We start from the raw sequence: 17,451 nt of genomic DNA, 5'->3' as shown, positions 1-17,451 counted from the left end.
TAGGCACTTGGGATGCTTTTTTGGCATAAGCACAATATTGAAAAATCCTTGGCTGATCTACCCAACTTTACCCCATTTCCAGATGAGTGGACTGTGGAAGATAAAGTTCTGTTTGAACAGGCCTTTAGTTTTCATGGGAAAACTTTTCATAGAATCCAACAGATGGTAAGTGAAGAAAAATAAGAAAGGACATTATTCAGTACATTATATCTTGGCACAGCTATGCTGATTTGAGTGTGCCAAGTATTCAAAAAAGGATATTTCATTGTTTTCTTTTAGTTGACCATCTCTATTGTTTAGACCTGACTGCAGAATGACTTTTAGTCATTGATTAAAGATGTTTCATTGAATTTTTTAAAAAATTGAATTCTTGTCTAAGAAATCTCTAAAGATACTTTTTTAAAATAGAAGGCTTAAAAAAATAAAACAAGGGCTATAGTAGAAACATGGGGTTTTACAATATATATGTGTGTATATGTATGTATATGTATATATATATATTTACATGTATATATCATTAGATGAAGTCACTTTCATGTGCTTCTGCTGAACTATTTTTCTTTCTTGCAAGGAAGGTTCATTTCTGATGGTAGGGATGAATATCCTCAGATATCACTGCTCGTAACAGGGCATCAATAATTTTTAAAAAGGAACATTGGATTTCCTATGTAGCTTAAATATGTTCTATTATTTCAGATCACTTTTGCCACTCAGTACAGTTGAACTGTGTCCCTTAAATGACAGTAATCAAAATTTATTGTAATTTTTTTATATAGGCTAGGCTAAAATTTGTTTTAGCACTAAGAAAAAATTTTCACTTAGTGTTGTATTTTAATCTTGATAATAACTTACTGTATTTAAATTCAAATTGTAGTTTATCCAATATAGTTTCATTAGAATGAATTTTTTCATTGTATTTTTAGCTTCCTGATAAGTCTATAGCCAGTCTAGTGAAATTTTACTATTCTTGGAAGAAGACAAGAACCAAAACCAGTGTAATGGATCGTCATGCTCGGAAGCAGAAAAGAGAACGAGAAGAAAGGTAACTAAATCTATAGCTATGTTTCTCGTCTCACTAGCTTGGGTGATTTTGGTTAGCCACCAGAATTCATGAGAGCAGATAGAGACAAAAAAGGAAAAATAGATTTCTTGGAGTTTTCCCATTTATTTTTCGATAGAATAGTAGTTAAACAGAAATATTATAATTAAACAGTAAATGTTTTCTTCATATTTTTCTTTTTGCCAATATCAGCCTCTCTTTTATTGAATATTTAAAGTAATAATATAATTTCTAGATAGTTTCATAGGCTTTGTAATAATGGTTTCACGAGTTCCTTCTGGGATCTATCAAATTCATACTTATATTCCTAACTCTAAATGTAGGATTACCCAAGGAACCAATTATATTGAATCAGTCATCAAAATATTTAAAAACCAAGTTCTCACACCTTATAGTTAAAAACCATTGATATAGACCAATGCATACCTGAAAAAGAATCCCAACTAGAGATGGGGAAACCAGTACCTCCCAAGACAACTCATTCCACTTTTGAGTAGTTTTATTTGTTAGAAAGTTTACTTATACAAGTAAAAAAAAAGTTTACACTTACTAGCTGTGTGACCCTGGGCAAGTCACTTAGCCCTCATTGCCCCGCACAAAAAAGGAAAAAGTAAATTATTTCAGATTTCCTTCAAATTTGCTTCTTAGCAATGCCTACCTGATACTCCTCATTCTTTCTTTTGGGGCCAAAAATACAATCTAATTAATTGATGATGTCTTTTCATATTGATGTGAAACTAGTAATGATCATGCTTTGGATCAGGCCATTCAACCAGCTACAAATCCACCTAGTTGTACTGTCTTGTAACCAACCTTTATTCATCAAATGTTTTGCTAAAATCTAGGTAATTGTTATCTACAGTTTAGTGACCCTTTCAAAAAAAGAAATAGTCTGGCATGTCCTGTTCTTCAATAAATCCATTCTGTTCTCTGTTCATTTCCTTTTCTAAACATTCACTAACCATTTCTAAAATTTTTGCCAGGAATCTAAGTTAAACTCATTAATAGATTTTATTCTCTTCATCTTCTTTTAAATCAGGATATTTTTCACCTCCAATTCTACCTCTCCAGCTTTCTACATTTGAAATATCAAAAGATCAAAAAAAGATAAGAAACATTGTCGATAGTGGTTCAGCAATCATATCTTCCAGAATTCTAATCTGGATTCTGAGTCAGTGACTTGAGCTCATGAAAGGCAAATTAGATGCTTTTACCTTTTTTTGGCTATCAACTCTTTACTATGGTTTTCATTTTGGTTTTATTCTTTCTACTTTAAAATTCATTCTCCCTGGCAAGAAAAAGGGTGTGGGGGGTAGGGCAAATTAAGACTTGAGTAACTCCCCATTTCTATTGAATGTGCCACCATCCTTCCAGTCCACTAGGTCCCAACATTCGTATCAATCCTCAACTCTTTACTCACCCTTAACCTACAAGTACAAGCACTTGCTACATCTTGTCATTTAACCCCTTCTCTCCACTTACATAGCTGCCACAGGTCCCCATAACCTGTTGCTTAGATTATCGCAGCAGCCTTCTAATTGGTCTTCCTGTTGTTCAGGTCTCTTCCCAGTCCAGACTAATATACATACTACTGCCGAAGTAATTTTCTTTTAATGTACTTCTGACCATGTGAGTTTCCTATTCAGTCAATTTTTGTGGCTTCCTGTTGCCTCAAAGATAAAATTTCCATTTGTCTTGCTTTTGAAAACCCTACACGATCTGGCCCCAACTTGTCTTTCCGGCCTCACTGGACAGTATTCTTCATCCTACAGTCTTTGATCTAGCCTGAGTGGCCTCAGGACGTAATGCTCCCCGTCCTTTCTCAGGGCCTTTGCCCCAACTATTCTGTGTGTTTGAGATTCACCCCCCTCTTTACTTAGGCCCCACTGAATTATTTTTTTCCTTTAATACAGCTCAAGCTCTGTGTGAAGCCTTTTCTGATTCTTGCCTATTAGTGTCCACTCTGTATCGAGTTTATTCCCAGTATGTCGTGTGTATTAGCACATGTACTTGTTTTCTCTGTTAGAATGTAAGCACCTTGTAAGTAGGGATGATTTCATTCTTTGCATTTATATTCCCAACTTATAGCACAGGGTCAGGCACATAATAGGTATTTAATAAATAAATACTTACTGACAGATTGTTCCGTTGGTAGTTTAGAGAAAGGGATCAAATGATGCCTGTTTTTGTGAGAGAGAGAGAGAGAGAGAGAGAGAGAGAGAGTGTGTGTGTGTGTGTGTGTGTGTGTGTGTATGAGTGAGTGAGTGTGTGTGTGTGTGTGTGTGTGTGTGTGTGTGTGTGTGAGAGAGAGAGAGAAATAATGCAGTCCAAAAATAATAGGGGATTTAAATGTCATTTCTTTAGAAGTTTAAAATATACACCAAATGAACCCAAGCTAGCTTAGAGTGTGTGTGTGTGTGTGTGTGTGTGTGTGTGTGTGTGTGTGTGTGTGTGTGTAACCCATCACAAAGTAATTTTTCAGTAACTTACTTTTGTCTTACAGTGAGGATGAACTGGAAGAAACAAATGGAAATAACCCAATTGACATTGAGGTTGATCCAAACAAGGAAAGCAAAAAGGAGGTATATTTTCCCTAATTTTTTGAAAGGCTAATACAATTCATTATCTATTTTTATTAGTAAATAAATACATGTCACAGGAAAAATTGTTACAGTTTAGACACTGATACTATTTCCAATTTTGTTCAAGGAAGGGAAAGATAAATGTAAAGAAGAATTTTTTTTCTTTCATATTGTTTAACTAAAGGTAATTAAAGATTCTCTATACTAGCATCATCTGTTATAAACCCATATCTTTCATTTAAATCATTTGACTCATTTGGTTAGAAATTGGTGCTGGATAAGGATATGGTTCCATATTTGATTCCTGTTTGGACCAATTTCTTCTCTGCCACATCCTCATTTCTAATTAGCACTCTTGGGAAATGAATGCTTTTCACCATAAGGGGAACCATGAAAGAGGGTTTGGCTTAATAAACAGCCTCATTTTCACATATGAAAGCAAGGTGCCACCCCTTCCTTAAAAAAAAAAAAAAAAATCGTGGCAGCTAGGTGTTACAGTGGATAGAGTACCTGACCTGGAGTCAGGAGGATCTGAGTTCAAATTGGGCCTCAGACACTTGACACTTACCAGCTGTGTGACCCTGGGCAAGTCACTTAACCCCAATTACCTCACCCCCCAAAAAAATTTCTTCTATGTCTTCAAATGTAAGTGCAGATACTACACAGGACATTGTGTTAGATTATGAGTTTCCTTTGAGAAACCAAATGATTCTACTACATTTGGAATATAATTTGTTTGTGTATTGTCATTTGAAAATATTTCTTCATTGAAGCATTTTAAATCACCAAGAAAGGGGTAAACATACAGTAATTACTCTGATAGATAATTCCTGATTCTTTTTTATTTTTAAAAAAGGTTACATCTCGGGGTTCTTAGGAACTGAAACCTCAGTAAAGCATGAATGTTTTACACACCTGGCTTTGAATAGACAACCATCATGTTATACAGAGAATTGAGAGTGTAATGGTTTGCTTCTAAGAAGCTTTGTTTAAGAAATTGCTACCATTATTGTTCATTTCTAGCGATTTGGGGTTTTTTAATGCCAAACAATGACTTTTATCTGAAAATTGTTTTATTAGTAAAAGTACTTAACCTTAATTGTAATGAATGAGCAAATTATATTTCTTTTTCTTTTTTTGGTGAGGCAATGGGGGTTAAGTGACTTGCCCAGGGTCACACAGCTAGTAAGTGTTAAGTGTCTGAGGCCAGATTTGAACTCAGATCTTCCTGACTCCAGGGCCAGTGCTGTATCCACTGAGCAACCTAGCTGCCCCGCAAATTATATTTCACTAATATTAGTTTACAGATGGTTTTATTTATATATATATGTGTGTGTACATACATATATACAAACACATGCATATGTATATATACCCTCAAATGTTAATTAATATGATAAACTTGACAATGTAAAAGCTTGAAAAGTGAGACATTTAACAAATTAAAAACTTGTTAAATCTTATTAGCAAAGTTCTGCTTTTCCTTGCTAGGATATTAAATCACAACATACTGAGAACTTCACTTTATTATTGATTTACTTTGAAAATTTATCTCATAATAAGCATTGATAATTGCTCATTATGAACAAAACTATACCAGTTGTATCTGGAATGAAGTATAATTTTAAGATAGACTGTAGTGAGTATAGTTTGATGCAAAGCTTTCAGAATAAAATAGGCCCGTGTTCTTAAAAGACATTATGGAGTAGCAAAGCTCATCAAAAGTATGCTGAGGTTTCCCCTATTTTTGCTGGAATTATCCAAGAGTGCTAAGATCCTAGTAGAGACAATAATCTTGATGGCAGAGGCTTAAACTGAAGTAATGAATCTTCTTTGTAAAAGAGACACAGGAGTCAGCTTTGAAGTCAGTTGGTGACTTCTTATTACTCTGAACCACCTGTGTTAAAATTTGTAGATGTAATTATAATATGGCATGTATTTGATAGCACCTTTAGAGACATATTAAAGAGAACAGTTAATTATTTTGTAGGACAATGGATTTCTTTCACATATTTTGAAAGCCTTTGCTAAGCATGGGTTACTTATCAAATATTTGGTTTTTGGAGCAATAGTTTTTTCAAACTATGGATAGTTTGGAGTCATGAGTTCTGAGAACTTACTGCTTTTCTTTCCAAATATTTGTTTTGCAGGTACCACCAACCGAGGCAATTCCTCAAATCAAAAAAGAAAAGCATAGTACACAAGCTAAAAATAGGGCCAAGAGGAAACCTCCCAAGGGAATGTTTCTTTCTCAAGAAGATGTGGAAGCAGTTTCTGCCAATGCTACAGCTGCTACTACAGTGCTAAGACAACTGGACATGGAATTGGTTTCAATCAAACGACAGGTACCTGCCCTTTAGTACTGATGCTGGGGAGATACCTAGAACTGACACTCAGTGATCCAGAGGACCTTTTTCCTAAGTATTCTGTTTCTATAACTCAATAATCTGATATTTCATTTAGTTATGTGGTCTTATTTAGTTCTTGGCATTTCTGTCTCCTTAATCATGTGCTTATTTATGGTAGGATATTAATTTTTTCTTTGTCGTCAGATGTGTGATTTCAGTGGTATAAGAAACTCCCAGTCAATCAGTATTAAGTGCCTAATCTGTTCCAGGCACTGTGCTAACCAATGGACATACAAGGAAAGGCCAAAAATAGTCATTGCTCTCAAGGAGCTCACAGTCTTATAGGGGAGACAACAAACAATGTTGTATAAACAAGATATAGTCAGGATAAAGTGAGAATAATTCCAGAAGGAAAGCACTCAGATTAAGGAGGACTGACTGGGAAATGCTTCTTGCCAAAGGTAGGACTTTAGCTGAAATTTGAAGAAAGCCAAGAGAGTTCGGAGGTATGGATGGGGAGGGAGAGTATTCCACATCAGTAGAACAGTTTATAAAAATGTAAAGAACAGGGAAATGGGGTGTTGTGTGAGAGAGTAAGAAGGCCAATGTCACTGGTTTGTAAGTACGTGAAGATGGGTATATGGTGTAAGAGAACTAGAAAGGTAGGAAGGGGCCAGGTTATGAATGGCTTTAAAATCAGGATTTTTAATTTTATGCTGGAAATAATAGGGAGCCATATTGAATTTATTGAATAGGGGCATGATATGCACAGACCTGCATCCAACATTAACTTTATCGCTAAGTAGGGAATAGATTCGATAGATTAGAGTGGGGAAAGACCTGAGGCAAGGAGAGCACCCAGAAGATTATTCCAAGAGTCCAGGCATAAGGTGATTTGGGATAAGAGGATACAAACATGACAAACAAGTTGTGCACATGGGTGGCTTGGGAGGATGGTAATATCCCCAACAGTAAAAGAAAAGTTAGGAAGAAGAAAAGGTTTGGGGAGAAATGTTACTTTTGGACATTTTGAGTCTAATTGTGTCTATGCTAAAAGGCAGCTGCAGATGTCAGAATGGAGTTTTGAAGAAAGGTTCAGGTTAGACAAGTAGATCTGAGAATCATCTGTATAGAGAGCATTGAAACCATGGGAACTGATGAGATCAACAACTGAAATGGTATAGAGGAGAAAACAGAGGGCTCTGTATATGTTGTTGGAGACTGAGGAATCATGTCATAGGTAGAAGAACTAGGAAAGCAGTACCACTAATATCAAGGAGAAGAGGGTGATCAAGAGAACAAAAGGCCACTGATTGATTAAAGATCAAGAAGGATGAGAATTGAGAAAAGGCCATTCAAAAAAAGAGCAATTTGAGTCGAATAATGAGGTCAAAGGTATACTGAAAAGAGGGAGAGGCACCTATTATAGATGCTCCTTTCAAGGAATTTAGCCACAAAAGGTAAGCAAAGATATAAAATGATAGCTAGTGGGAATCAACACCTGCTCTGTAATTTATAGTTGTCTTCAAGAGTTGCTTGGTTCACTGTGTTGAAATGGTTTTCCTAGGGCCAAATAGCCTGTATGTGTCAGAGGCAGGACTTAGTCCTGGTTCTTGATATTTATTCTCTTATTTACAAAATCCCTCTTTCTGAGGGAATAAAATAATTACAAGAATAGGGTTTAGGAATTGGTTCTTATTCCTCTCCCAATCTTCAAGGGTTTGTGAGGGCAAATGAAGAACTGTGACAGTACTTTGTACTCTATCAAACAAAGATAAATCCCAGTCAAATGTAATAACTAAAATTACCATATTGATGAATGGTTTGCTGATCACTTTCTTTCATGCCAAAAAGATGGTACAGATCCTATCCACAATTTATAGATGTGAAAACTGAGTGTCAGAAGAGACTTGTCTATGGTCACCTAGCTAACAAGTGTAGCAGCTGGGATTTGTGCACAGTTGTCCTGATTCTAAATTTTACTCTTTCTATAGTATGTGGTCTATGATGGAGAGTCCAGATTGAGAATAACTCACATTTAACAGCACTTTATTATTACAAAGTCCTATTTACACCATATCTTTATAACAAACCTATGAGATTGCTCATAAAAAGAGGATTCTTATTTTATAAAACAGGAAGTTGAGGCTTAGTGAAGTAAATAATTTCCAGTAAGGATTTTCCTTTGTCAAGGCTCTGAAAAGTAGTCATCCTTTGGAAAAATTCCTTCTCCCATGCCTAAGGTGCAAATGTAGTAAAAGGAAGGCTGACTACCTTACCATTGAAATCATGCTGATTTTACAAAAATATGAAAGAACAATTATAATTTGAGGGTAGACCAGTTCTTTGTACCAGCGAACAAGTAGAGGAAACGTTGTTTTTTTTTTTTTTTTTAAAGTGAGGCAGTTGGGGTTAAGTGACTTGCCCAGGGTCACACAGCTAGTAAGTGTTAAGTGTCTGAGGCCGGATTTGAACTACTCCTGACTCCAGGGCCAGTGCTCTATCCACTGTGCCACCTAGCTGCCCCTAGAGGAAGCCTTTTTGACTTATCCTAGGTCTGTTTTGGGCATAAGAGAAAAGTGAAACCTGTTTTAGTCTAGATCTGCCTTGTGCTCGTACAGTCCCATTTGAACAGTGAGTTATCTTTCAAAACGGGGATTTTAACCTTTTTTGTGTCATGGACCTCTTTAGCCATCTGGTGAAACCTTTGGACCCCTTCTCAGAATCATGTTTTTAAATGCATAAAATAAAGATTTCAAAGGAAACCAGTTGGATTGAAATACTGTTGACATTTTTAAAAAATCAAATTCATGAACATCAGTTTAGGGACCCTTGCACTAGAATGTTGTCCACAGTAATGCAGCTCACTTAATTCCTATTTACTTCTCAAACTTTTATATTCTGACTTCAGATTTTAATACCCCACTGAAGCTATTCTATCAAAAGTTAATAACAGTCTAACTGCTAAATATAGTGATTCTTTTTTTAAGTTCTTACCATTCTTGACCTCTGAAGTTTTTGACACTGTTGACCAACCAGCCCTTCTTCCTGAAGGAACAACAGCCTCTCCCTAAACTTTTGACTGCTGTTCTAGCTTTCCTGCCTGCTTTTTTCTGTCTGTGCTGAAGAGTTACTAATTTCTCAAAATAAGTTTTATTAATGCCTTTTCTTGTTACAGTCATAAAACAGCTCTTCCCACCACTTACCTTGAAATGCTTCCTTTTAACAAAGAAATATAATTAGGCAATCAACATCCAGTACAGTGACCACAACTGACATTGTATACAACATTTTATCCTATTTGTCCTCCCTGCCTCTCTAAGTTGACATGTTTCATTATTTGTTATCATCAGTCTCTTGGTCCCCTCTCTTGCACCAGATTTGTACTAGGGAAGACAAGTCTTCCTGACTCCATTCCCAGTACTCTATCCACTGCCTTTGCTCTTTCTTTGTCTTGCTTTGGGTATATGTGCTTAGTAGAAGAATTGTTGGATGAAAGGATATGAACAGCATAACTTTCTTCCATAACTCCAAATTTAAATCTGGTACAGCTGAACTATTTATGGCAAAATTAATGTCCATCCTTCAGTGTTTGGCTCTTTATTTGTAAGTATCTTACATACATCAAATTTTAGCAATGAAAGTGATCTCCATAGTGGCCATTTAGTCCCATAGAAACCTGAGGAGGGACCTCTTCAGCAGCATCTTTTCTTGAAGGCTTCCAAAGAATGGGATTCCATTACCTTTTTTTTTTTGGCGTGGAGCAATGAGGGTTAAGTGATTTTCCCAGGGTTACACAGCTAGTGTCAAGTGTCTGAGGTCAGATTTGAACTCAGGTCCTCCTGAACTCAAGGCTAGTGCTTTATCCACAGCACCACCTGGCTGCCCCGATTCCATTACCTTTAAAAAAAATTTAATATATTTTATTTTTCCCCAATTACATGTTAAAACAATTTTTAACATTTTTTTGAGTTTTGAGTTCCAAATTCTATCTTTTCCTCCTCTTTCCTCTCTCTAAGATGGTAAATAATCAGACATAGGTTATACATAAGCAATCGTGTAAAACATTTCCACATTGGTTGTTTTGTACAAAAAGACTCGAATTAAAGAAAAAATGAAAGAAAGTGAAAATCAGCATGCTTCAGTCTATATTCAAACAGTATCAGTTCTTTCTCTGGCACTGGATAGTGTACTTCATTAGTCCTTTGGAATTGTCTTGGATCATTGTATTGCTGAGAATAGCTGTCAGTCACAGTTTTTCTTGTACAATATTGCTGTTACTATGTACAAAGTTCTCCTCGTTCTGTTCACTTTGTATCAGTTCATGTTACTCTTTCCAGTTTTTTCTGAAATCATCCTGCTTGTCATTTCTTCTATAGCACAATAATGACTCCACCACCTTTTTATCCCTCCACTACTATCATTTTATCTTTGGACTGTTTTAATTATTAGGAAGATTTTCCTTAAATCAAGCTTAAATTGGCCTCTGTCCAACTAACCATTACTGTGAATTTTGTGTTCCTTAAGTCCAAGTAGAAAAAGCCTTAATCTCTCTTCTGAATAAGAGCCCTTAAAAAACTTGAAGTATAGCTGTCGTGCCACTAATCAGTTAAGATCTTTTTGAATCTTGACTATTTTTCATTGTCTGCTATACCAGGACTTCCTAAACTTTTTCTACCCTTGTCCTCTTTTCACCCAAGAAATTCAGACAAAATAAATTTGAGAGATTTAATAATGTGAACATAATTTTAGATATCTTTTTCATTAGCCTTTATTTAAAAAATATAGTATAAGGGAAAGAACACCAGACTTCAGAGAATTGGATTCAAATCTTGGCAGTGTAAATGAATAGCTGACCAAGTCATCTAATCTTGCTAAGCCTCAGTTTATCTATAGCTACTTACATTTTTAAATATTATAGTATTATGAGATAGCACTAGGCAAATCTTCATGTTCTGCTGAGCTGCTATTATAATTTTTTTTGTTCATTTAAAAAGAATAATTTTTTTCTACTTCCAGATTCAGAATATTAAACAGACAAACAGTGCTCTCAAAGAAAAACTTGATGGTGGAATAGAACAGTATAGACTTCCAGAGGTAAAACTGTTAATACTGTCACTTTTTTCTCAATAACCTTGTTATATTTGATATGTAAAGTAATTAGTCTATTATTCCTGGTCATGAGTTTTTTGGGGGAAGAGAAAATAAGTGTAAAGTTCCAATATTTTAGGATCTTGTATTGAATAGAAAATGAAAACAGTTCATCTCTCATAGAGTTCCAACCATAAATTGGCTAACAATGACTTATTCTGATGACATTTAGGTTATTCAGAAGTTTAATGCACGTTGGACCACAGAAGAACAGCTTCTTGCTGTACAAGGTATGGAGGGAATTAGATTTTTTTCTTTTTGCTTTGCAATGTATAAAAGTTGACATTAGTTTGACTGCATGAGTATTAGAACTACCTCGTTTCCTTTGAGATCCTTGGACCAGTGATGAAATCCAAAAAGAAAATAGATCCCACATCATGACTGATTCCTGGAGCTGTTAAATTGAGAATAAATTTGGGATTCATGCATGTTGTTACCTGTCTTTGGCTTAAATTCATAGAAACTTGTCTCTTCAGAAGATACTCCATCCCTGACAGGCCTTTCCAGTATAGAGTATGCTTTTCATTTGCCCTCCTTGGGCACCCCCTCCCCCCACAACACCCCTCCTGATATACCAGGCTGATAACATCATAGAATCATAGCTGTAGAACTGGTTTCATTAGGTTTCATTAGTGTACATGACTCCTTCTACCTTGTTTTTATTTATCTGTGCATATTTTGTATTTCACCATAACCCTTGGCAATTTTAGCAAGCTTCTTGAAGGCATAAATTATTTTGGTTTTGTTTTTTCCCTTACATGCAGTGCCTAGCAATACCCCATATACATTGTAAGTGCTTAATAAGTGTTTGCCAAATTTAAGCTCTCCTTGTGGTGGTTTTCTGGAAGATTTCAGTTATCTTATGAATGGTTAGATAGTATGAAAGCCATTCTCCTGATTGATATAAATCCACACTATGCTTTCTTTAGTTTAGAACTCTGGCACTGTCTGGTTTACCTTTGATAGACCCACTACCTTTCAAATTTTCATCTATGTAATGATTTTTTAACACCAATGGAATTTGCTTTTCATCAGTGTAGGCATTCATTTTGTTGAATCAAATCATAATCCTATGTCTTTTGTGAGTTGTGGCAGAAGTTATCACTTGGTTATCAACCCTCTGTTTTATGATCCTCTCTGAACTTATTTAGACTTATTCTTGGGTGACAGTATAGTTCCATATTCAAAACCATTTCTGGTTCTTAAGACTTGCCAGAGTTTGTTTAGCCTTCAAGAATCCAAGTGCCACATTTTAGTGGGTTCTATACAATAATATGCAAAGTAAATAAAGTGAAGGAAACAATTTTCTCCACTCTTTTTGTAAGGGTTTTCTCTTAATATTACACAATCTCTGGGGTGGGGGGTGGGGATACAGAACATTATTTTTCTTTGACACTAAATTGACTTTTTAATTCTTTAGCAATCAGGAAATATGGTCGAGATTTTCAGGCAATCTCAGATGTTATTGGAAACAAATCAGTGGTACAAGTGAAAAACTTTTTTGTAAATTACCGACGCCGCTTCAACATTGATGAAGTCTTACAAGAATGGGAAGCAGAACATGGCAAAGAAGAAACTAATGGAACTAGTACCCAGAAACCTATAAAGTCCCCAGATAATCCCATTAAAATACCTGAAGAAGAGGAGGAGGTAAATCTGCAGCCTAAAATCTGACCTTTTTCTTAGGCAACGAATGTTCGTCAGTTTCTAATGTTTTTATGATTTTGACAGAGATACTTTTATCCTTCGGTTACAGCGAAACTAATAGCATCTTGCAAAGTACTTTCCTCATTACCTTGTGAATTAGGTATATCAGTAATTTGATATCTTGTACATACTATAGAAAAGAATATTCCCACTTATACCCTCCAATCAATTTTTGGTCACCTTTGTGTGAATAATATGCAGTGCAGATTCTGTGGCAGTCTTTAATCATCTTTCAGCTTTTCCAGTTAGTGTAGGTCACATTTCTATCGGGTTTGTAGTGTCTCTTATGTAGTAGGCACTTCTATTCTACTTGTAAAGTTTATTGATTGACTTCCTCACAGCAGCCATGGGAGGTGGGGAATATGACCCCCACAGATTCCTACCCAGGACCCAGAATGAAGTAGAAGTGCCCTTGCAATGACCTTTGTGGTCCTTACCTCTAGGGCTCCATATCATGGATGTGTATACCTAGGCCCAAAAGCAGAACAGAAATGAATGTGTAGATGGCAGGAGGTTTTTGTTTGTTTGTTTTAAAGATGAGGGAATCAAAGCTTGGAGAGATTAAATGACTCATCATGTTAAGCGATTGTATTAAGTGATTGTCATCTGAATAATGAGTGGTCTCACTGTTCATTAGCAACAAATATTATCCTCTGTTTCTGGGGAATGTTATATGTGAGGAAACATAAAACTTGAATTGTTCCACTCTTTAGTCTTCCTATACCTGCCAGTTGCCCTCATTATGACCTTGCATTCTTCTCGTGACCTCAATTCTCTCCTTGACATCTTGAAATAGCTAGGTAGTATAGTGGATAAAGTAAAAAGACTTAAAGTCTGAAAGACCTGAGTTCAAATATGACTGCAAACCCTTAATGGCAGTGTGCCTTTGCAAATTGCCTAACTTCTGGCTGCCTCAGTTTCTTCAACTGTAAAATGAGGATCACAATAGCAGCTACCTCACAGGGTTGTTGAATCAAATAAGAAATAGGAACTTAATAAATGTTTGTTTAGTGACTTCTTTTCCTGGGTGGTTGTAAGGATCCAATGATATAATGTACATAAAACCCGCTTAGTAAACTTTTAAAGTGTTTTAAATGATAAACATTTTTAAAGTTCTGAGTTCCCAATATTATCCCTCCTTCCCTCTCTCCCTCCCCTGCTGGAGGTGGCAAGCAATCAGATATAGGTTATATATGTGCAATTATTAAGTCATTTTGTATAAGAAAACCTGAATAAAAAAAATTTAAAGAAAATGGAAAATAGCATGATTCATTCTGTGTTCAATCAAAATCAGTTTTTCTTTGGAGGTGGATGGTAGGCTTCATTAGTCTTTTGGGATTGTCTTGGATCACTGTATTGCTGAGAATAGTTGTCTTCGTCAAACAACATTGCTGTCACTGTGCACAATGTTTTCTTGGTTCTGCTCACTTCACTATACATTGGTTCACATAAGTCTTTCTAGGCTTTTCTGAAATCATCCTGCTTGTCATTTCTTATAGCACAATACTATTTCATCACCATCATATACCACAGCTTGTTTAGGCATTCCCTAATTGACAGGCATTCCTTTGTTTTCCAATTCTTAGCCACTACAAAAAGAGCTGCTATAACTATTTTTGTACACATAGGTCTTTTTCTCTTTTGGGGGATGTCTTTGGGATAAAAACCTAGCAGTGATAATGCTGGATCAAAGGATATGAACAGTTACCTGTAGCCCTTTGGACATAATTCCAAATTGCTTTCCAGAATGGTTGGATCTTTTCACAACTCCACCAGCAGTGGATTAGCATCCCCCTCCAACATCCAATATTTTCCTTTTTTATGATATTTGCTACTCGTGACGTGATACCTCAGAGTTGTTTTAATTTGCATTTATCTGATCGGTAATGATCTAGATCTAGAGCATTTTCTCTTATGATTATAGATAGTTATCAGACAAATCAAAGCAGTCTTCATATCCTTTGACCATTTATCAATTGGGGAATGAATTTTATTTTTATAAATTTGACTCAGTTCTCTATATATTTGAGAAATGTGGCCTTTAATAAATACTTGTTTTAAAAGTTCTTTCCCAGTTTTCTGCTTCCCTTATAATCTTTGTTATATTAGTTTTGTTTGAAATTATCTATCTTATATTGTGTTTTGCTCTCTTTGTCTACTTTGGTCCTAAATTTTTCCTCTGTCCATAAATCTGACAGATAAACAATTCCATACTCTCTTAATTTGCTTATGGTATCACCCTTTATGTGTAAATCATGTACCCATTTCAACCTTATTATAGTATACAGTGTGAAGAAGGTGCTGGTCTATACCTAGTTTCTGCCATGCTGTTTTTCAATTTTCCCAGCAGGTTTTGTCAAATAATGAGTTTCGTTTCAAAAGCTTAGATCTTTGGGTTTATCATATGATAATTGCATTTATATTAAGATTTCAGCATATTAAAGGACTGAAAAGAATTCTTTCTTAGTGAGAGAAAAGACTAAAAAGTGTTTTAGGCTAGAAAAATACTATTTAAAATTTTTTTCTAGATAAACCAAAATTTTCTTTTATCGTCCTATCTCTTTCTTGCTCCAAAGGCTAGTTTTATCTCCATTCCACAGGTAGGTAGGGAGCCAGGGAATTGTAGTTTTAGCCTCATTTATGGTTATCTTTCACTGGCTTAGCTTTTCCGAACAACAAATGATTCCAAATAATTTATTTGAATATATGTAGTGGATTAGAGTACTAACTTCGGAAGCCCAGGGCTAATTTATATTTGTGTAAATTTGCCCTGATTATGTGTTTTGGACCTAAGTTTCTTCATCTGTATTAAGTAGACCATAATCCCTGCATGTCCTGCTTCAAGAATTATTGTGATACTTATTAGAGAAATACTCTGAGGTGTACCACCTGACACCTATCAAATTGGCTAATATGACAAAAAAGGAAAATAATAAATGTTGGAGAAGGTGTAGAAAAATTAGAACACTACTGCAGTGTTGGTGGAGCTGTGAACTGATCCAGCCATTCTGGAGAGCAATTTGGAACTATGCCCAAAGAGCTATGAGGCTGTGTGCATACCCTTAGACCCAGCAATACCATTATTCAGTCTTTTTCCCAAAGAGATCATAAGAAAGAGAAAAGGACCCACATGTAAAAAAATATTTATAGCAGCTTTTTAAAAAAACAATTTAAATATCTTTATATGTAATAGGGAAAAGTTCCACATTTTTCTGCCATCCTCCCTTCCCTCCCCTCTCCCAAAGCCAGCAAGCAATCTGATATAGGTTATACATTACAGTCATGTTACACATATTTCCACATTAGTCATGTTGTAAGAGAAGAATCAGAATAAAAGGAAAAAGAACACAAAAAAGAAGTAACAACAAAAGTGGAAATAGTATGTTTCAGAAGCATTCAGACTCCATAGTTGGCATTCATTGTCTTGGATCATTGTATTGCTGAGAAGAGTTAAGTCTATTACAATTGATAGTGTGTACAATGTTCTCTTGGTTCTGCTTGCTTCACTCAGCATCAATTCATGTATGTCTTTTTCATAGTAGTTCTCTTTGTAGTAGTAAAGAATTGGAAATTGAAGGCATGTCCATTCATGGGGGGCCGGGGGAGGATGGCTGGACAAGTCATGACATATGAATATAATGGAATACTATTGTGCAATGAGAAATGATGAGCAGGCAGATTCCAGAAAAACCTGGAAAGACTTAAGTGGACTGAAGTGAGCAAAACCAGAAGAACATTGTACACAGTAACAGCAACATTGTGAGATGATCAGCTGTGATAGACTTGGGTCTTCTCAGCAGTACAACGATCAAAGAAAATTCGAAAGGACTCATAATGGAAAATGTTCTCCACATCCAGAAAAAGTACCATGGGATATGAATGAAGATTGAACCATACTGTTTCTACTTTTTTGTGTGTTTTTTTTTCTTTTTTGAGGTTTTTTTCTTTTGTTCTGATTCTTTCACAACTTCACTAATGTGGAAATATGTTTAATGTAATTGTACACATATAACCTATATCAGATTGTTCTCTTGGGGAAGGGGGAGGAAGAAAAATGTTGAGGGTCATATGTTCTGATGCCATTTGAGGCCTTTCCATGGTCAAGGCTAAAGAAAGAGATTGAAGTGAAAGACAAAGAATTCCACTTTATTATGCCTCCCCTTTGCCGGGTGTAGACAACACACTTCATCGCTTTGGGTAGGACATACTGGGGCTGTCAATAGTAGAGTAGCATAGGAGGAGGGAAAAATCTATTATACAATCTGGTGTTAGAATTGTCCAAGCAGTGGACAATGGATCATTCCCAGTTTTAATTAAAAAGCCATTTTCCTCCAAGGTTCAGAATGGACTGATGGATCCCTGGGTCTGTAGCCTAATACAGAAGAGGTGATGAAGTAAAGGTTTTATAAATCCCCTGAAATCCAAGTGTTTGGCTCCTTGTTGAATTCCTAATCTTATACCACCCTACATACATCCTCCATAGTCAAGGAGCAGAAACAATAGAGTGTAACCTAGTAGGGGGTTCTTAGAAACTACCTAGTCTAAATTTCTCATTTGTGGCAGGAAAGTACAGTAACAGTATAATATATAGTATAGTAGAAGG

At 35.7% G+C, this 17,451-nt stretch overlaps 1 protein-coding gene across 1 annotated transcript in view; it reads left to right on the top strand.

Moving 5' to 3' along the window:
* The window catches only part of RCOR1 (REST corepressor 1), a 111,418-nt gene that overhangs the window by 87,265 nt on the left and 6,702 nt on the right, over nt 1-17,451 (top strand). Inside the window, exons 5-11 of the mRNA XM_043985056.1 lie at nt 4-165; nt 924-1,042; nt 3,564-3,642; nt 5,793-5,987; nt 11,010-11,087; nt 11,314-11,371; nt 12,562-12,791. Of these exons, the coding sequence (XP_043840991.1) occupies nt 4-165; nt 924-1,042; nt 3,564-3,642; nt 5,793-5,987; nt 11,010-11,087; nt 11,314-11,371; nt 12,562-12,791 (921 nt within the window). The remainder of the gene's footprint in view (nt 1-3; nt 166-923; nt 1,043-3,563; nt 3,643-5,792; nt 5,988-11,009; nt 11,088-11,313; nt 11,372-12,561; nt 12,792-17,451) is intronic.

The sequence above is a fragment of the Dromiciops gliroides genome, chromosome 2 (assembly GCF_019393635.1).
Source record: "Dromiciops gliroides isolate mDroGli1 chromosome 2, mDroGli1.pri, whole genome shotgun sequence".
Classification (NCBI taxonomy): Eukaryota; Metazoa; Chordata; class Mammalia; order Microbiotheria; family Microbiotheriidae; genus Dromiciops; species Dromiciops gliroides.
This window is presented reverse-complemented; position numbering and strand designations above follow the sequence as displayed.